Below are 22,125 nucleotides of genomic sequence, written 5' to 3' on the forward strand. Positions count from 1 at the left end.
GCTTGAGACCAGCCTGGGCAACATAGGGAGACCTTGTCTCTACTGAAAATACAAAAATTAGCTGGGCATGGTGGCACACACCTGTAGTTTAAGTTACCTGAGGGGCTGAGGTGGGAGGATCAGTTGAGCCTGGGAGGTCAAGGCTACAGTGAGCTGAGATCGCACCACTGCACTCCACTCTGGGTGACAGAGTGAGACTCTGTCTCAAAAATAAAATAAAAATAAATAAAAATAATAGAGCAATAAAAATAATACGAATAAAAAACAGTACAGGATAACTATTTATGTAGCATTTATACTGTATCACGCATTATAAGTAATCTACAGATGATTTAAAGTATAGGAGACGATGTACGCCGGTTATATGAAAATACTATGCCATTTTCTATCAGAGACTTGAGCATCTGTGTATTTTGGTATCTGCTGACATCCTGAAACCAGTCCTCTGCAGATACTGAAGACAGCTGTGTACACTGTGTGCCACACATTTTTCCAGGCCTAGGGGCTAGCACGATAGACAACACAGGGTCACTGCCCTTGAGGAGCTTGGTACTTTGTGGCAATAGCCCTTAACATTACCAAAAATGCCAAATAATTTGAAATTTTAGAAATTACCTTTGAGCAAAAAACTGCAAAAAACACAGTTTCCTTCCTATTATCTACAATATCATCCTTTAAAAAGACACGTTTACATTACATTGAGACATTTCATTGCAAGTTATATATAAATAATACATTAAGACAGTTTAAATTTTTACTTTCTTTGTATTTCCTTTTAGTTTATAAAATTCATGTTAGAAGCAGAAATTTTTTTGCATTCTTTCTGGCTATGTCTGTAGGACCCCAATGTTCTAGATAAGTTAGTTCCAACACATGTCCTCCTTTAAGTGAGTATAAATACTCCACTTCCCCAAGATGCTGTTGGAATGTAGTCTTTGAGACTCTCCTCTGCCTTTCGATAGCCCTCTTACTGGTCTCACCATTCTTACCTCTTTAATCCATTCTCCAAAGGGCAGCTGGAATTATCTAAAATTACTAAATAACAATAACAATTGAGCACTTACTCTGTGCATGCACTATTTTTTGTTTTTGTTTTTGGTTTTTAGAGACAGGGTCTCGCTCTGTCACCCAGGCTGGAGTGCAGCGGCGTAATCACAGTTCACTGCAGCCTCAACCTCCCAGGCTCAAGTAATCCCTCCACCTCAGCCTCCAGATAGTTGGGAGTATAGTTATGCACTGCCACCCTGGGCTAATTTAAAAAATTTTTTTGTAAAGACAGGGTCTCCCTATGCTGCCCAGGCTGATCTAGAACTCCTGGGCTCAAGCGATCCTTCTGCACTGGCCTCCCAAAGTGCTGGGATTACAGGTGTGAGTCACCATGCCCAGTCTTAAGTTCTTTATATACAGGATATCTTTTAATCTTTCTGACAGCCCTATCACTGTCATCAACTTGCAGATAATAAAATCGTCTCAGAGAGGTTTAATGATTTGCCCAAGGTCATGGAAGGTGGAACTGGGGCTGGTACCCAGATCTTTCTGATGCCAGAGCTCATGTTCTTGACTGTATACGCATACTGCTTGGCTCAGTACCTTGCTAATGGTAGTGATTTTCAATATGATCATTCAATTAGGTCCTTGTTAAAGAATTATCAGACTCATTTTGATTCAATAGGATAACATATTAGAATCTTGGCATTTTTTTACACCCAAATTAATCCTCAACTTGCCTGATATTGGTTCTAGTTCTCCAGGGTAGAATTTTGTTGAAATTTTACTTGTTAAAGTTTGGGATTAGGGAGTACGGCAACTTCTTTTGTGAAATCTCAGACATCAGATGCATAAGCCCCAGTGGAAGTGGGCCCCGTTCAGTGGTGACACTTTGTTTTAACCCACAACTACTGAGCATTGCCAGCAGAAAGAAGACTGAATTTTTTTGGCCTTCTTAATATGTTTTATTTAGCTCTATGAGTTTTAGATATTAAAAAGTAATCATCTAAGTATGATCAATTTAAAACAAATTTTGTAAGTAGAGAGATACAACATCTCCTGCCTTAAAATCATTTTTAAAGTTTTTTTTTTTTAATTCTTGATCTTCTGTAAACAGTATGAGAAGGAGAAGGTGGGAACCCAGTTGACTAAAGCCAAGGAGCTACCTTCATTTCATTAAGTCAGCCATGAAGATTAGTAACAGTTGGTTGGTTGGCAATTCCTCCTCCTCCCTCCTACTCCTCCTCCCTCCTCCTCCCCCTCCCCTCCTCCTCTTCTTCTTCCTCTTCCTCCTCCTCCCCTTCTTCCTCCTCCTCTTCCTTTTCCTCCTCCTCCTCCTGCTCCTCTTCTTCTTCCTTTTTTCTTTTCTTCTTTGCCAGGGTCTTACTCTATTGCCCAGGCTGGAGTGCAACAGCGTGATCATCATAGCTCACTGAAGCCTCCTAGGCTCAAGCAATCCTCTCGCCTCAGCCTCCTGTGTAGCTGGTACTACAAACACATGCCACCACATCCAGCTACTTTTAAAACTTTTAGCGGAGGCAAGGTCTCACTATGTTGCCCAGTCGGTCTTGAAGTCCTGGCTACCAGCAGTCTTCCCACCTAGGCCTCCCAAAGTGCTGAGATTCCAGGCAGTAGCCACTGCAGCTGGCCAGTTGGCAACTTTTTAAAAATAAAAATCAATTTAAAAAATTGTAGCTTGAAAATTTTCTAGCATCTTAAGGGCAGGCATTTGTGCCTGTTCCAGGAGCTGATGGCTGCAGTTACAGATCACCCAAGTCCTTGTGTCCCCTCCGGAGTCCATCCCCATCATGTGCTTATCTTTTGTCTGTTATTTATTTTCTTCATTCACTCACTCTCTTCCTGCATTCTCACTGTTAATTTATCTCCTCTTCTGTGTCAGGAACTGTGCTAATCATTGAGAATGAAAAAAAAAAAAAAAAGAAAAAAGGAAGATGGACTTGTAGATTCCCAAAATCAATATAACGTTGTGAAAGCATAATGTTCTGAGAAACTAACCTTTTGGGAAGGAAATGGTGGGGTAGGAAGGGGAATGTGAGCAAAGGTGTCTAAAAGGTGAAGCTTGGGTGAGCTTTAAATGAGATAGAGTTCTTCTAGCAGTCAAGAGCAGGGCCAACATTCTAGAGCCAGGGAATACCATATGAAGGTGCACAGATGAGAAAGAGTGCAAGGACAAAATTCAGCTTGTGTGACTGGAGCCTGGGGGCTGTGGAGAAGAGGTAAGGGCCATAGAGGGAAGTAGAGACCAGATCCTGAAGAGCCCTCCATCAATGTTGTATCTCCATCAGTCTGTGGTAGTGAATCAGACAGCTGAAGCTCTGCTATTTTTTCTGCTTTGTTATTTTTTTTAATTTAGCAAGATTGACTGTTGCTAGGTCTATAACTATCGCTAAAGTGAGTACCATGCTCTCCTATCACCCCATACATTTTCTAGTTGGCTATTACCCCTTGAGTATTTTAACCCTTTGAGGGTCATTAGCGCTTTTAGGTCCCTGTAGTAGACAGTTTCTATCAGTTGGTATGCTAGATTTCAGGCCTTGTGGCACTCTGATCACCTTCTCAGGCCATTGGTGTAAATGTGAAGAAACTACTCGGGTATATTGGACCAGTTTAGCAAAACGACTCCTCTCTCAGAACATACAAAAACCAAGGCCTTACTAGAGAGAACGCATTCAAATCCATAGTTCATTAAAACAAGTATGTTTTGAGCTCATCAATTTACCAAGAAAGTCCTTTGTTCACTTAAAAAGATATACTGTCTTTGTGTAGTTGTTTTGAGGTTTTCACTCAAAACCTCCTCATTGTTTATCATACAGAATTATCTATAGTCAGATGAGGCAGTAAAGAAAATTTAAGGATTGATTTGTTAGTGGATATAGTATAGTAAGTCTCTACCAAACAGTAAATTTATAAGGAATTTGGAGCTCACTGGTTGAAGTTCTTTTCCTAAATGTCATATACTAAGGATATCTTAATTCTTTTCTTCAGGTTCAATTAGCAGAATTTCTAGAAAATTTACAAGAAAAATCCTTGAGGATTGAAGCCTTTGTTAGTGAGATAGAATCCTTTTTTAATACCATTGAGGTAAGTTAACACACCCATTTTACCTTAACCCAGCTTGTTCACAGTATCAGAAGTAAATGATTCTGAGGTGAAGGGATCTGACTTGGGGATTTTGTGCATATGTGTTGTTTGCCATTGTTGGTTCAGTTCCATTCAAAGCGAGGATACTTAAAATCTCTCTGTGCATAATCAGTGAGACTCCTTTCTGCCTATGGATAAAAGATTTGCCCTTAACAACAGACATGCGTTTATTAGACACTTAAATAGGGCAAATGCTTTACATGCTTTACCTGACCAAATCCTCACAATTATATGAGATAGGTGTTATTATTATTGTTTCAATTTTATAGATAAGAAACCAAGTCTTAGAGTACATTCCTCGTTTTCATGCCTCTCATTGGGTTAACTCTGCAGAAATGCTCTGAGTCACTGTCCAGTGTCCCATGCCCAGGGCCAATGAATGCCTCTCATAGCACGACTATCTCTGATGAGTTCGTGCTCCCTTAGCTGCTGGCTCCTGTCCCTTCTGCAGGGAAGAGAGGGACTAGCAATGCTCCATCCTTATACAGAGATGGCCCAGGCACCCTCACCAGTCAATCAGGACTGGCAGAGGGCCTGAGGCCACTGCAGAGGCTCCTGCACAGTTCCATTACTCCTGGGGCCACTCCACGTCCTGGTTTGCTTGTGAGAGGTCTGCTTAATTCATGTTACAGATCAACTAGTACGTGCTAGTTGTTTCTGGTGTCCCCTTCCCCAGGTGTCCTTTTTAGAGAGTAAATTTTGGGTTCATCTTACTAGCCACACTAGTGAGGATAGCCAGGCATCTGGGTGTGTCTGGACAGGCAACAAAGTTTCTCCCACTGTGGGATAATCTGCCATCTCACTGGAGAACATTTGGGGAGGTAGTCCCCGTTCCATATCTGGGCTGCTTTCTGCCTTGCACTGTGATTTTAGTGGAGTGATGCTTCTCTACCACCTGAAGGCCAGGGATCCTCACTTACCGTGATGCCATTTTCAAGTTTCATCATGTGTGAGTACAGGTGGGCAAGACTTCCATACAAATATATGTATAGTTTGTATTATGGTAACTAAAACTTTCTTGATGATACTGTTATAGTAAATTCTATTGCTTTATTGCAAAGCTAACTGTGTGAAAGGGATTGGTAGGTTAAAAATTTGAACTGTGCATGTAATGTCTGATTCTCCGATCAGGATGCCAGAGGTCAATTCTTTAAAAGGCTGGTGTTTCCAAAAAAAAAAAAAAAAAAAGCATGCATTTCTTGTTTCATTCAGAAATGGGCTTTTTTGCATGTTTGTTTTCAGGAAAACTGTAGTAAAAATGAGAAAAGGCTAGAAGAACAGAATGAGGAAATGATGAAGAAGGTTTTAGCACAGTATGATGAGAAAGCCCAGAGCTTTGAGGAAGTGAAGAAGAAGAAGATGGAGTTCCTGCATGAGCAGATGGTCCACTTTCTGCAGAGCATGGACACTGCCAAGGACACCCTGGAGACCATCGTGAGAGAAGCAGAGGAGCTTGACGAGGCTGTCTTCCTGACTGTAAGTGCCAAGTAAAATGGGCTCAAACACCTTGCGCCCACTCTGGCACATCTACTTTTAAAGCTTCATTTTTCACTATTCCTTAAGATTATTTATATCTCTGTGTGGGATTTATATAATTCTGGCATTTAAGCATTATTTGGGCATGCCTGATGCCTATAGAAAAGGCCCAGCAAACCCTGAAAGCCTCAATGCCCAGATCCAGCTGAAAGATACATGGAGACAGCCTGCAGCAGCATCATTCCATTGCGTCCCACTGGATTGATTGGTCACTGTCTAAGAGGGAGGGAAAGCAGCCTTGTCCCTGCCATGCTTTCCCTCTGAGGGCCAGCTGGCTCCTGCGGCTGTCCCCTTCACTCCCCAAGCTGAAGTGACCACTCATATGGACTGTTCCCCCTCTGACCTGGCCAAGGGGCTGGGAGTAACATTTGGGTGTGCAAAAGGATGACATAATGGGATACCCCTTTACAAGGGGTTTCTTGGGGACAGGATTTCTTAATTCAAGCTGGTAACTTGTAGACATGGAAATTCCCTTGGGTGCTCCTCAAATTGCACCAGCAGAGACACCTCTGTGCTCCCTGCAGTTCCCTAGAATATTCAGTGAGACGCTGGTTCTCCATGAAGCCAGGATTAAGCAGAAATAGTGGAGATGTTTCCCCTGAAGGCAGTTCCAAGCCTAATTGTCACACAGCGGGAAGCACGGCTCTTAGGATGACTGGAAATCTCCCTTTCAAAGTTCCCCATCCTCCCACCCTTTTGAAAAGTTTGGAGATACAGCAAAGCAAAATAGGACAATGTTAGCCTTTTGATTTGCCTCTGGGGACAGCTCTTGACAAGGCAAATTTGGGTGAAGTGGACATGGCCATTCTCAAAGAGAACTAAACTCATTACATTGTTTTGTGTGTAATTAAGGCAAAGCTTCTTATTCATAAATTGGGCACTGCTTGTGAAGCATAACGTTAATTAAGTGCTTTTTTTCCCTGAGAACCTTATCTTTGTTCAATAAGAATAAGAATAATTTACTTCTCTCTAGAAGAGCAAACTGTAAATAAAAAAAAAACAGATGGCATTTTTCCTACTTATATAAGTAATATTACTCATTTTTTAAAATTCGAAAATATAGAAAAGCACACAGAAAATATCACTCAGATAATTACTGATTACATTTTTGATATCTATCCCTCATTGAATACATTTAAGTCATTTTTCCTGCTTTAGAGAATTCTGTTCTGGAAGCTAAGCCACTGGTTGATGAATAGAGAGAAGCAGAGCATAAGCAACTCATTGCCAGTCCCGCTGATCGCAGAGACAGAGACAACTGCAAATGAACCACCCTCCATCCCTGTCCTGACACTGCCCATCCCACCCGCTCCCCCTCCCCCGCACCCTGCCTTCTGAGCACTTATGTCCTTGCTGCCCAGGCTGGGAGAAAAACAACCTCAGGGAAGCTGAGGGGTTATGATTTTCAAAAGTGGGTAATCTTAATGCTCCTGGTTGTTTTTTCTTTCTGTTGTTAATTAGCTTCTCTCTCTCTCTCTCTCTCTTTCTCTCTTTCTCTCTTCTTCTCCTCCTCCTCCTTCCTCTCTCTTTCTCCCTAAGTCGTTTGAGGAAATCAATGAAAGGTATATAAAACATGGTACAATGCAGTGGCAAATAGCATGACTGGATGCTTGCTTTTTAATATTTTGGTGCTTTATGGAAAATGAGCTGCCAATTAAAAAATATTTAGTGGGCTACAGTATTTTCACTTTTAGACACAGTGCTTTTAAAAGCTAAATGACAGCTTTGAAAGAAAACTGCATGTGCTTTAGTTAAATAACAATTATCATAATGTAGATTTTTAACTGCTTCCTCAAGATATATTCTGCATTTTCAGCCTAATCTAGGCCATCTTTCCTGTCACTGCATAGAGAACATTTTGCAGATACTTAGATGCATTGGTTAAATATGAGTATTTGAAAGAATCATTCATATCTGCCTGGAGTAATTTTATGATTTATGTAATTTTAATGGACTGTTCTATCATTTTCTCTTCAAAAGACAGTCATGCATTTCTCTTCTCTTTCCGCTCAGCTAACCTAAATGAATCTCCCTCTTTTGATTGTGTTTTGTTTTGTTGTTGTATTTAACACTTCATCTAAGAGAATTCTTCATTCTTTCCAAAAGCAAAACACTCAACAAGAAAACATGTTGTCTATAAAAACATGTAACATCAGATTTATGTTTATCTTTCGGAGCATCTCATACTGAAATTCTCTGACAGATCTGACACATTCTTCCTCCTGCCCCATAGCAAGACCTGAGGTCTTTCCTTCTGGTTTGAGCCTAATGTTTTCTCCTTTCAGTGTAATTTTAAATGTAAATTTCTAAATTGTAAATATCGTCTTCAGTTTACTTCCATCCCAATTCAAATTGTGATACAGCATAGAATAAAATCAGAAATTTGTATCTATAATGTATTATAATATAAAAAAAGGATTTAGATTAGAAATATGATTTTTTTAGGTAATTGAAATCACACAGATGAATCCTATTTACCTAAAACAAATTCTGTTCAACAGAATATTACCAGTTAGTTTTTGAAAATAATTTGTATACTAGGATTGACATTAATCAATAAGTGTTCTATAACAGTGGCTCTGTTATGAATAGAATTCCACAGGGAGCTTTTAAAATTGCTGATGCCTGAATCTTCTGAGATTCTGATTTAACTGCTCTGGGGTATAGCTGAGCATTTTTAAGGCTTCCGAGATGATTCTAATGCACAGCCAGGGTTGAAAGTTCTGGTTTATACAATCTATCCTTTGTCCCAGTGGTTCCCCAAACTGTTTGGTTCCCCAAACAGCTGTGCCTAAATCACCTGTGCAATTTGTTTAACCAAAGATCCTTGGGTCCCACCCCACATCCACTACGTCAAAATTTCCAGAGTGAGACCAGGCATCTGCTTGTTACCAATTCCCACAGACGAGTCTAAGACACACCAGTCAGGTCTGGAAACTGATACCCAGGCCTTATTCTGAGTTTCCAGTCTATCTTTTCTATCTATCTATCTATCTATCTATCTATCCATCCATCCATATTTTTTTGAGCCAGGGTCTCGCTCTGTCACCTGGGCTGGAGTGCAGTGGCACGATCTTGGCTCACTGCAACCTCCACCTCCCAGGTTCAAGCAATTCTCCCGCCTCATCCTCGTGAGTAGCTGGGACCACAGGTGTACTCCACCGTGCCCTGCTAATTTTTTGTGTTTTTAGTACAGATGGGGTTTTGTCATGTTGCCCAGGCTGATCTTGAACTCCTCAGGCCAAGTGATCCGCCCACCTCCAGTTTCATTTATTTTAAAAAAAATTATATATTTTTTCTAAATATTATTAACATTTCTTTTTATCCAAAAAGTACATAGATTTACAGTGCCATTCCATCTATACCGGACAGTGTAAATGCATATTTGCTTACTTATATTTTATCTATTCACAGAAGTTACTGCTCAGTAAGAAAATTTGGTGAGTGAAAAGTTGCAAAAATGCAATAGAATGTTTTTACCTTTCTAACCATCAGAATATTGCAAATATAAATTGACATCCACTTAATAGTAAATACTGTTTCTTCCTTCGGCTTCGTGCTTAAATGTGTTCATCTGTGTGTCATTTTAATTAATTTCTATTTCATTGTCCAGTTGACAGTGAATTAATTTTTTGCTAAAGCTGCCTGTCACTTAAAGGAGAGTACACTTGGGCGAACCATTATTTTCTGTAAAGAAAAAAGACAACAAAATTCTGGAATTTGGTGAAGAAAGGTGAACAATTAAAGAAAGCACTGTCAGACGTGCATGTACACATGCACACACTTGATGAAGCTGGACCCCATCACTAAAAAGGTTTCCATGTCCTCAAGAAAACTTCTGTCTCAAAGTCTTGATGTTATTGATGTTCCTTTCTATAAGAAGTGCTACTTATCTACAGTTGGCCCTTGAACAACACGAGTTTGGACTGTGTAGGTCCACTTATATATGAATCTTTTTCAATAAATATATTGGAAAAGTTTTTTGAGATATGTGACAATTTGAAAAAAACTAAAAGATGAACTTCATAGCCCAGAAATGTTGAAAAATTAAGAAAATGTTAGGTGTGTCACAAGTACATAAAATATATGTAAATATTAGTCTATTTTATCATTTACTATTATAAAATATACACAAATCTATTATAAAAATTAAAAACATCAACACTTACGCACACGAACACCACCGTCCATAGCACCATATGCAGTTGGGAAAAAATGTAAACAAACATAAAGATACAGTATTAAATCATAATTGCATAAAATTAACTGTAGTAATACTGTACTACTCTAATAATTTCTACAGCTATACTACTACCATACTACTTTCATAATTTTGTAACCACCTCCTGTTGCTCTTGTAATGAGCTCAAGTGTTGTGAATCTCTGCTTAAAACACTGTGTCACGCTAATCATCTCCCCATGAGCAGTTAGTCTCTCCAGTAAACTGCATATTGCAGTAAAAACTGATCTCCTAAGGTTCTTGTCTATTTTTTTTTAAATCATATTCAGTGCAATACCATAAACCTTGAATAACACCATGATACCCATAGGAAGTGGCACTAGTGATCATGGATATCATCCCAGGAAACAGAGAAAAGTCATGACATTACAAGAAGAAGTTGAATTGTTTGATCTTTTCAGTAGATTGAGGTCTATGGCCACCTTTGCCTTCCATTTCAGGTGATTCATCTTGTAAAGAGATGATGTAAACTTAAGGTATTAATAAATACAGTATAGTACTGTAGGTGTATTTTCTCTTCCTTATGATTTTCTGAAGAACTCTTTTCTCTAGTTTATGTGATTTTAAGAATATAGTATATAATACATATACAAAATATGTGTTAATCAACTCTTGAGGTTATTGGTAAGGCTTATTGATAAGGCTTCCAGTCAACAGTAGGCTGTTAGTAGTTAAGTTTTTGGGGAGGCAGACGGCACACATGGATTTTCAATTGTGCAGAGTCAGTGCCCCAAACCCCGTCTTGCTCAAGAGTCAGCTGTAGTTTATTTTACCTTGCCACTTTTTCTCCCGCCTTTCACATTATATCTCTAAAGGCAGTGCTTGTATATTAAATGATTTTTCTCAACACTAAAAATGCTTAAATTAAGGAATGCTGTCAAGCATATTTAGACTCAACGTTTGCATATCTTGAAAAACACATTTACTTAGAAAATGCTGTTCTGTTGAGGGGATTCATTTTTTTCTCCGTTTTGCTCTTTTGTGTTATGATAATGAAAAGGAGTTGCAACCGTTGTAAGACCTGCTTCTAAAAGGATGTCTGCTTGCCTTTTCATATGCTGATGTTAAACTGGAATAGGTCAGTGCATAAGGGAAAACTCGAACATTTTGCTCGTGGTACCTACAATCAGAGCTTTTGTGCTACGAAATGTCCTACATTAATACACATCAGTGATGTGTATTTTTAGAGGGCTTAGTGCATGTATGGGGCACCATTTTTGTTCATTCTGAGCCTATCATTTCCACCCTCTCCATCTCCACAGCCTTAATTTAGGCTGGAGCTGTCTTCCCTCATCTAGACCCTGTGGGGTTCTCCCGCCTGACCTCAGACCTGTCTCCTCTGCTTGCCCTGATCCTTCCTTAGACACTTGCCAAGACAGTCGTCTAAATTTCCCTTTTATAACAATTTTGTGGCTCTCCCTGCCTTAAAAGACAAAATTGAACTCTCAGTGGGTATGAAAGGCTCTTCATAGTCAAGCCACAAAGCACTTTGCTATTTCATCCCTAACCGTCTGTGTTTCTCAATTCCCACGGTGCCCTCTGGCCCTCGAACGTGCTGTACTTGGCCACATCTCCACGCCTGGGTTCATGCCCTTCTTCTGTCTGCAACGCCCTTACTTATTCTCTCTTCTGCCTAGGAAACTCCCACTCATTAAGACCCAGCCCAAATGTTACCTCCTCTTTGAAGCCCCTCTGGAACCACCTCCCCTAAATCAAATGATAGTGAATTTTATTGTTTCCGACAGTAGTAAGTGTAGAAGTCACTCTAAATATTCAGTTTTGTTTTATAATATTTTTCCTTCATGCTGACCATAAATCCACCATCCCTGAGATCCTGATATCCTCGCCCACACAAAACTATTGGCCTCTTATTTATTCAAAATATGCTTATTAAATGCCCACTATGTGCCAAGTAATGCATTAGAATACAGTAGGGAACAAAACAAAGTCCTTTCCCGCCTATAAATGCTATTCTGGTGAAGCAGACAGACAAAAACCGAAGAGGCTGTGATAAGTCTGGGGAAGTAAAACAAAGCCTAGCGAAGAATGAAGGGGGCAGGCAAGGCTGTATTAGTAGCGTACTCTCTGAGGAGCTGACATTTGAACAGAGATCTCAATTAAGTCAAGGAAGGAGCTGAGCAAGTGTCTGGGAGAACAAAGTTCCAACAGCAAGTGCAGTGGGTCTGCTGGGAAAACCAAGACTTCCATGGAAATGAAGCCGACGCAGTTCCTTGCAGCCGACTGAGTTGCTGGAAGAGAATTCCAGTCCTGTGTGAGAGAGATGAACAGAGGAGAGCTGCTAATCTACTTGGAGGCCTCTCATGCTAAAAATAAATTCTTTTGCAAACTCTCTGTTTCCTCTTTCCCCTTCAGAGTTAACCTTTTTGTCGCTGTTCGTTTAAATCCACATTTCATCTGGATACAAATACTCAGACTTAGCATCAGTTGGCATTCCAACTAATGAGGGTGTTGAGTCCATAAAGCTGTTGATTTATAAACTGTGGTTTGTTTAGTCTTTTATGAATGGTAGGCTTTATCCTCTCTCATTGCTCTTTCCCCAGTACCTAGCACAATGCCTGGGACATAGCAGGTAAACATGTTTTGAATGAAAAAATGATTTGAAGCTTAATATTGAGGTTTGAGAACAAAGACATCTACAGTGTATAAGTTTCTGGATATGCTCTTAGCATTTTTATCCTTTGAAACCTCAGTGGGTATGAAAAGCTTTGGATATAAATCCTTTCCCTTTAGGAAATAAAGAAAATAATCACTAAAATGAAGTAATTTTTAGGACCAACTTTATAGGTAAAACACTTAAGACTGTATTGCTTGATAGAATCTTTTCTAACTAGAGGATATAGGAATGAAATTTCCAATATTACCAGTTGCCTAAGAATAGATTTTAGACATATATTTCAAGACTTTAAAGCTTTAAATCCTTTTTTGGATAGAGTGAGAGGCCCTGCCTTATGCAAACCACCACTACCAACACCAGCTTCATTTTGAACAACTGTTTTTCACTTTCATTCCGTATGTTAATAATTTTTTGACTTATGTAGAGCTCTATTCCCCTGATAGGTTGCTTTCTGCAATGGAGAGCACTGCTTCTTTAGAGAAAATGCCTGCTGCATTTTCCCTTTTTGAACATTATGATGACAGCTCGGCAAGAAGTGACCAGATGTTAAAACAAGTGGCTGGTAAGCATTTTAATATATTAATTACCTAGATGAAATATGGCAGTTTTTGCTTGTTTGTTTTGTGTGTAATGATATATACAAAAGATTTTGCATGCAAAGACATGTAACTGGAAAAACAAAAGTATTAGTTGTAAAATGTTACAGCTAGACTCTGAAATTGAGCATGAGACGAGCATCTCATTTCTGTCCATTTCCATCTGAAGCTTTATGACTTGCTTGGAGATTGAGGAGGTGGAAGGAGCCATGGAACCAAAGGGGCTCCTCTTTTTTTTTTTTTTTTAAATTTAAAAATAGGATTTCTCTCCCTCTCTTCTTGAGAGTTGTTTGCCTCATACCAGCAGCCAGGTATAGAAGAAAAAGAAGTCAAATGTTTTTCTATGTGTCAAACAGATTTCTCTTTATGAGTGGTTTTCCCCTTTTCAATTCAGTTCTTTTCCCCTTTTTTCAAACTAAACAGATGAGCTTAGAGAACTATCAGCTCAGCACCATGGTCTGTAGCCAGGAGCCTCCCACTCAGCTGTCAGAAGCATCCTGCCAGCTCTTCACAATATTTTTTAATGTGCTATTTTAACAAACAGGACAATGAAACTTATTTAGATTTTTCAAAGCTGCCATGTTTCAGTGAAATTACCAAGTTTTTCTTACTGTACAACGTGCTCAGATGTCCTCCTTAAAAGATGCTATCGTCTTCCAAAATCACCTCAAAGATTACAGCCATTCGGGAGGCTGAGGCGGGAGGATCACTTGAGCCTAGGTGTTCGAATCCAGCCTGGGCAACATAGTAAGATCCCCATTTCTTAAAAAAAAAAAAAAAAACCCAAAAAACAAAACCAAAAATGATGGCTGTTGTGTTTAAATTGATGATTAACTTTCATTCCTGTATCAAGAGTTTTAGTTCAGTAACTACTAAAAAGGCTACTGTATGTCTAAAAGACAGAAACAACACAACACCACACAACACACAAAAACCCAAAACTCCACCAGCCCTTTATAAAATTAAAAACTCGACATTGATCTTAATGGATTTTCTCTAGAAATGTCTCAAAACAAAGTGTTTTCTTGTAATGTCTTTAAGAGGGATTAGACTAGGGCAGTGATTGCAAGCTAAGAAAGTTTGATTAACAGAGCTGGTCTTTTGCTTTTAAGGGATTCATTATATGCCATTGTTCATTTAGGAGGATATGCTTTTCAATACTTAATGGGCATTGAGAGGACATTTAATATACTTTAGAGGTCACAGAGTTAAAATGTCACAAAGTGTTAACAATTAACTCAGCAAGTACAAGTGGCAGTCCCTGTGGTTCGAAGCCTTTTATGGAGAGACTGATCTCAGAGCCATAAATGTTACTTTGTGCATCTGTTTCACAAAATTGGAGCCCAGGGTGTTGACTTGCTGCTAAATAGTTTTTGTTCATTTTGTGACACCTCTCGGAAGTCCTCACCTGTTACCTGAAAAGTTGATCTGATGACCCCCTACCTAAACTAAGCAGATGTAATGAGAAAAGGATGTGAGTTTTCCAATGAGAAGTAGCAGCCCATCCGATTTATTCCATGCTTACACAATGGCTGGCATTGTGGGAACCGTTAAGCATATCAAATCATCTAATCTCACCACAACCCAAGGAGGTAGGTTTTGTTATTCCCATTTGACAGGTGAAGAAAGGTGAGGAAAGAGAGGAATAGAAAAATGTTCTATTTTCAAGACAACACAACCAGTTGGGGTGCGTGTGGCAGGGGAGTTTGGCTTCAGAGTCTGCCCCACAGCGAAAAGGCAGAGTGCTGCTGAGAAAGGTGAGAGAAACAGATAATGGATAAACAAACATGAATCTAGGCTTCCTGGATGCTGGCACCTGGGGATTTTTTTTTAATTGCGGTAAAATACACATAACTTAAAATTTACCATCTTGCCCATTTTTAATTGTACAGTTTAGTGGCATTAAGGACATTCACACTGTGTTACAACCATCACTGCCATCCTCTCCAGAACTCTTCATCTTGCAAAACAGAAGCTCTATATCCATTAAACACTAACTCTCCATATTCTCCCCTGCCCCTGGCTCCTGGCAGCCACCATTTTACTTTCTGTTTCTGTGAATTTGATTATTCTAAGTACCTCATCTAAGTGGAATCATATGGTATTTCTCTTTTTGTGACGGCTTTAGCTTAGAGTAATATCCTCAAGGCTTACCATGTTGTAATGTGTGAAACTTCTCCTCCTCTTTTTTTTTTTTTGAGACGGAGTCTCGCTCTGTCGCCCAGGCTGGAGTACAGTGGCCGGATCTCAGCTCACTGCAAGCTCCGCCTCCCGGGTTTATGCCATTCTCCTGCCTCAGCCTCCCGAGTAGCTGGGACTACAGGCGCCCGCCACCTCGCCCGGCTAGTTTTTTTTTGTATTTTTTAGTAGAGACGGGGTTTCACCGTGTTAGCCAGGATGGTCTCGATCTCCTGACCTCGTGATCCGCCCGTCTCGGCCTCCCAAAGTGCTGGGATTACAGGCTTGAGCCACTGCGCCCGGCCTTCTCCTCCTCTTTAAGGCTGACTTATATTCCATTGTATGCACACACAGCGTTTACATTATCTATTCATCCATTGGTGGATACTTGGGTGGCTTCCACTTTTTGGCTATTGTGAATAATGCTGTTCTCCTGAGGACGTTCCAAAGGCCAGGTTGAGTGGAAATCTGTATCTGACCACAGATTCCGAAGTCCAGTTTGGTTAATGCTTAACTCCCCAAATGTGGCGGCTCTTTTTGGGCACATTTCATCAGGCAGAGGAGTGATTCTTCTACCCAATTCCTTAGCCTCTTATAATGAAGCCCTAAACTTTCATTTTGGTATTTTTTGGTATCATACCTTTTTTTTTTTTTCAGACAGAGTCTCACTCTGTCGCCCAGGCTGAAGTGCAGTGGCACCATCTCGGCTCACTGCAACCTCCGCCTCCCAGGTTCAAGCCATTCTTATGCCTCAGCCTCCCCAGTACCTGGGATTACAGGCACGCATCACCATGCCCAGCTAATTGTTGTATTTTTAGTAGACATGGGGTTTTGCTCCATTGGCCAGGTTGGTCTTCCACCTCTGACCTCCAGTGATCTGCCCTGCTCGGCCTCCCAAAGTGCTGGGATTACAGGCGTGAGCCACCGCGCCTGGCCGGCATCGCACTTATTCAAGTTTATTACTGTGAAAGTGTAAACATAGTTGCTAAACTCTGGGTCTCTGATATTGTTCTACCACATAAGAATTGTAAATTCAGCCATTATTATTAGATTATATCTATGGAATATTCTTATTCCCTTTTCATTTTAGAATTCTTTGAAAAGTAAAAGTATTTCCTGTTTCTGAAAAAAGGTGTTTTAACTTTAATGCTTTTGGGGGAAGGAGCACATTAAAACAAAATTTCTAACTTACGTACTTTGCTTTTTCTTTAAAATTAAGTGATTTTCTTGGATCAATTAATCAGTTTTTAAGTTTGTTAATTTACCCGAGAAAGAGAGAGAGAAATGTGAAAGATGTTTTCATTTTTAAAAAGCAGATACAGCTCCATGTATAATTCATAGGGTAAAAGGGGGAGCATTTTCATTGTTCACGCCTCAAGTAATTCTGAAATATTGCTTCAAAGATGATCGACAATCGTTGAAACATTCCACCTGGTCCTTTTATAGACCTGGGGAGCATGAAAATTTACTGAACTACATTGATCTGGACAGACTCATTTAGAATGTGACATCCATTTCCTGCTGGGAAGACAAGCAATAAATTCCAAGACAGTATGAGGGTCTCTGACCTGTGATCAGTCCCTGGGGAGGCGCTCTCACCAGCGACCTCTGCCTCAGCATGCAGTTTGCTCCACAGGTCTTACCTCTGTGGCCTCTGTGGCTTTCCAGATGGTGGGTCCCTCGTTCAGCCCTCATCTTCAGGAGCTTCCTGCCTCGCCCCTCTGTTTCCTATGCTCCTGCCAAGGCCCCTTTGCTTTCTGAATGTTAGCGCTGGTTACCTGTCAGCTACTTTGCTAAGCACTTGATAGATATTATTTGCTTCTTATAATGCTCCTGGGAGGTAATGCTTTAAAATGTTTTCTCATTTTAAAGATGGGGAAACTGAGGCTAAGGTAACACAGGGGCGGATCTGGTGTTTGACCTTGGGCCAGCCACTCTGCACTGAAGTCCATGAACTTGACCCTTCTCCCCTTCTGCTTCTCATTTTTCACAACTGTGTGTTTCTTCAGCTCTTTATTGCTATTGCATCTTCCCAGTTTGTCTCTTTTTGTTACATTCTTTAGAACCATTTATGTTTTTCTCGTTTTTACCTTCTTGCTGAACTGACCTTTAGTTCTCTTTTCCTTTGGTGTCCACTTTTAGTAAAGTAATCTCATAAAATTTGGCCCGTATTATTAATATTTCAGTAAACTTATCTCTCAGGAAATTGTTGACTGGAAAAAAATAACCACAAAAAATAAATGTAAAAACATGCTATTGGGCTGGGCGCGGCGGCTCATGCCTGTAATCCCAGCACTTTGGGAGGCCGAGGCGAGCGGATCACCTGAGGTCAAGGAGTTCGAGACCAGCCTGGCCAACACGGTGAAACCCTGTCTCTACTAAAAATACAAAAAAAATGAGCTGGGCGTGGTGGTGGGCTCCTGTAATCCCAGCTACCAGGGAGGCTGGGGCAGGAGGATTGCTTGAACCTGGGAGGTGGAGGTTGCAGTGAGCCAAGATCGCACCACTGTACTCCAGCCTGGGCGACAGAGCAAGACTCCACCTCAAAAAAAAAAGAAAAAAGCATGCTATCTTTTCAACTATGGGAATAATCTTTTTCTCTAATTTGTAAAATATGTTCAAAGATTTTGTGTCATAAGTTTTGGGGGAGAATTGCATAGAAGCTTGATTTATGGCGTTGCATATACCATTAATGTTTGTATGCATAATCATGAACTTTACAAGTTTCTAGGAAAACATTCAAGGATTTTGTTGTCAGTAAAATTCAGAACAACAGAGTTATACTAGATGTCTAAAATGTACGCTGAATCAGTAGGCTACTTTTTCTATAGTTTTTATATTTTGTTTAATTTTTAAAAAGTTAATAATTTAAAAATTGATAGGCGTAGCCATATTGGAAAGACAAAATGGGATGGTCGTTTCAGAAAGTGTATTTTGATATTTTATTTTTGCAAGTATTTTTCAGGCTAGAAGACATACCAACGATATCTTAAAAGGGTTTCATTTGCCTCTGTTGTGAATATAGAATCTATATTGATACAGAATGATACAACCTTGGTCATCTAGCAAAGCATGTGTTTTGTTTTAAAGGATAAGGAAGTCAGTTGTTGCCTCCTCTAACCTACATGAGTTTATTGCTCCAACTATAGGACTATAGAAGAGTATTCTCAAGTGATCCCATTTTGTAATACATTTTTGTTTATTTCTGTGTGTATCATATATATGCACATGTACAAAAGCATAGAAAACATTGCTGAGGGACACACATTCAACTGCAACAGTAATTACATCTAAAGAATATGGCTGCCACGGTGGCTCACGCCTGTAATCCCAGCACTTTGGGAGGCTGAGGTGGGTGGAATCCTTGAGGCCAGGAGTTCAAGAACAGCCTGACCAACATAGTGAAACCCCACCTCTACTGAAAATACAAAAATTAGCCAGGTATGATGGTGCATGCCTGTAATCCCAGCTACTCAGGAGACTGAGGCAGGAGAATTGCTTGAATCCGGGAGGCGGAGGTCGCAGTGAGCTGAGATTGCACCACCGCACTCCAGCGTGGGTGATAGAGCAAGACTCCATCTCAAAAAAGAAAAGAAAAGAAAACTGGCCAGGTGCAGTGACTCATGACTGTAATTCCAACACTTTGGAAGGCTGAGGTGGGCAGTTCACCTGAGGTCAGAAGTTCGAGACCATCCTAACCAAGATGGTAAAACCCCGTCTCTACTAAAAATACAAAAATTAGCCAGGCATGGTGATGGGCACCTGTAATCCCAGCAACTTGGGAGGCTGAGGCAGGAGAATCGCTTGAACCTGGGAGGCAAAGGTTGCGGTGAGCTCAGATCGCGCCACTGCACTCCAGCCTGGATGACAGAGTGAGACTCCGTCTTAAAAATAAATAAATAAATAAAATTAAAAAATGAAAAAATATAATTGGGGTTGGGAGTTCGGGGGAACAAGGAAGCCCTTCTACTTTTATACCATATATTTCTATATTGTTTGAATTTTTTTCAACAAGCATAGGTAACGTTTGCCCAACAAATTAATAAAAACAGCATTAGTTACAATAAATCTTGTTTATATTCCAGTTCCACAGCCTCCTAGATTAGAACCTCAGGAACCAAATTCTGCCACCAGCACAACGATTGCAGTTTATTGGAGCATGAACAAGGATGATGTCATTGATTCATTTCAGGTTTACTGCATGGAGGAGCCACAAGATGACCAAGAAGTAAATGGTAGGATTGCTAACACAAATACAAATGCATACGCATATTCAGGCATCTTCATGTGAAGTATTTAAACATATACCTGTATTGTGACTCTTCCCACAAAGCATTTATAGCCGCTTACAAAACAACAACAAAACCCCAACAACTGTATAATGAAATAATAACTACAGAAGCAAAATTTGGGAATCGAGATCAAGGAAAACAAAATGGCATACATATTATAATAGTCAATACGAATATTGTAATTGAGATTCACATTTAGCTTTGAGCTCTCAGAATAACAGGCGCAATGAAGTGGTTCTCATTTTCAGAAAGGAGGTAACATACCAGAGTTTCAAGGAAAATAAAGTTTTAATCGGTACAAAAGCCTGAAAGACAAGTGTCACGTGTTCCACTTTTAGGGAAGAAGCCATAGAGAGGACAGTGTGATCCACAATGGTCTGAATGCAGATGAAGCATGAGATGTCATGGGTGGCAGTTTCTCAGGTCTGTCTTTGCTAAAAGCCACCAACAAGCCACAAGGTTCATTCAGTGTTCACAGTTCCCAAGGCATGGGCCTAGGTATGGTGGAGTCTTCCTGTGTCCCCACTTAATGTGTGGATAGAAATGAAAGTGCTTAGTAGGGTGAATGGATGGTGTGTCTTACAGCTGAGCCTCTGTAAGTATCTCTCGGCTCAAAAGGACTTCTCATAAGCCCTGGAAGCCAGGCAGTTTGAGGTTGTGCTTCCTGATGAATCAGAGCTGGGAGTGCTGCCGTTCTGTGTTGCTTGTTGAAGACAGACCCACATACTATGGAAACCAGATGAGCATGTGGCAGGCTTGGCGTCCTAACTCAGGTGCCCAATTTGTAGTCAGGAATGAATGGTAATATATTATACTATTACTAATATTTAAGTCTTTTGAAATGTCATGTGATAATTAATTTAGAAAAAAGTTTAAAAAAGCAATTATAGGCACGCTGTAAAGTTGGCTAAATCTAAATCTGTAATGTAATGACTCGTGTTTTATTGACCTATTTCCACATGCCTGTTACAGCACAACCAAGTAAATGTTACTATCCCTGTTTGCAAGTGAGAAAACTGATGTGAGGTTAAGTAGTTTGCTCAAGGCCTTGTAACTTGTACATGACAGGGGCAGGGGTCAAACACACATCTTTCAAGCTCTTAAGTTTATTCTTTTGTTTGTTTGTCTCTGTGTGTGTTTTCTTACACCATGCTTCATCTCCATCTATTTCTAGCTGCTTTCTGAAACACCATGGCTCTCCGAGACCCTTCTTATCAAATAGCTATTGCTTGGAGTACTTTTTTTTTTAGTGGGTTTCCTCCCCACCCCTACTCCAAACACTTCCCTATCCGGTGTCTCATTGTTTCTGTGCCCTGAACTGTGTTAATAACAGTTAGCTAATCTGATAATCTAGTCTGTGATACCATGCCATGTTTAGTAGGGTCTTTAGTCACATATGTTATGTGCATTGTTAAAGGGAGTGCTAGGGTAATAGGATGTATTAGTTCATGCTCACACTGCTATAAAGACATACCTAGGACTGGGCAATTTATGAAGAAGAGGTTTAATTGGCTCACAGTTCCACAAGGTGTACAGGAAGCATGGCAGGGGAGGCCTTAGGAAACTTAGAATCATGGCAGAAGGTGAAGGGGAAACAAGCACATCTTCCCATGGCTGGCAGGGAAGAGAGAGAGAATAAAGCAGGAGGTGCTATACACTTTCAGACAACCAGATCTCTTGAGAACTCATTTATGAGAAGAGCAAGGGAGAAGTCCACCCCCATGATTCAATCACCTCCTACCAGGCTCTTCCTCTAATACTGGGAATTACAATTCAACATGAGATCTGGGTGGGGACACAGAACCAAACCGTATCATAGGACCTTGCCTAAAAGAATGATTCCAGTGAAAACGCAGACACAGATTCTGGGTTATGGGGGAAATATTCTTCAGTGTACAAGTCCTTATGACGTTCTTTAAACTGAACTTTCTGTCCAGAAAGTACAGCTCATTGGAAAGGAGAGAGGCAGTTGAGAGACCTGCTAAGTTGAAGAGCTCCCGATTTTCTTCTAAAGTAACAGTCTGGGTTCTTAAGTGGAAAAGTTTTGAAGATGTGACATTCAAGAGTAATAAGAGGGGGATAACTGAAATTACCATAGGCAAAATTTACACAGAAAACCATATGTTTTAAAGGAGATAAAATTTCAGTAAGAATAATCAAATTGGCCCAAATTGGTAGGTTTGTTCAGAATGATATTGAATAATGTTTATTATTAAAATATTCAAAGTAAAATAATTTTTAAAATTTTAGAAGAAAAATGTCTTAATTGGACAAAGTTACTTCTTAGAGTAGCTTATGACCTATCAAAGTTATTTAAGTATTTCTATAAATTGTGGAAATCTCTAGTGGAAAGAATTCTGGAATTCATGAGAAGGAACCAGGATTTGAAACCTGGAAGGTCATACTGAATACCAAAATAGTTTACTAATCTGTAAAGATGTTTAAAAACCATGAAGTTGTCCTTTTTTTAGGACACACTCTTCTGAAATATTGGCAGTG

The 22,125-nt window shown here is 40.0% G+C and overlaps 1 protein-coding gene across 1 annotated transcript in view; it reads left to right on the plus strand.

Moving 5' to 3' along the window:
* Positions 1 to 22,125, plus strand: part of CMYA5 (cardiomyopathy associated 5) — a 104,200-nt gene that overhangs the window by 49,933 nt on the left and 32,142 nt on the right. The window contains exons 3-7 of the mRNA XM_025389192.1: positions 3,994 to 4,089; positions 5,392 to 5,625; positions 7,225 to 7,247; positions 13,004 to 13,122; positions 19,420 to 19,569. Of these exons, the coding sequence (XP_025244977.1) occupies positions 3,994 to 4,089; positions 5,392 to 5,625; positions 7,225 to 7,247; positions 13,004 to 13,122; positions 19,420 to 19,569 (622 nt within the window). The remainder of the gene's footprint in view (positions 1 to 3,993; positions 4,090 to 5,391; positions 5,626 to 7,224; positions 7,248 to 13,003; positions 13,123 to 19,419; positions 19,570 to 22,125) is intronic.

The sequence above is a fragment of the Theropithecus gelada genome, chromosome 6 (genome assembly GCF_003255815.1).
Source record: "Theropithecus gelada isolate Dixy chromosome 6, Tgel_1.0, whole genome shotgun sequence".
Lineage (NCBI taxonomy): Eukaryota > Metazoa > Chordata > Mammalia > Primates > Cercopithecidae > Theropithecus > Theropithecus gelada.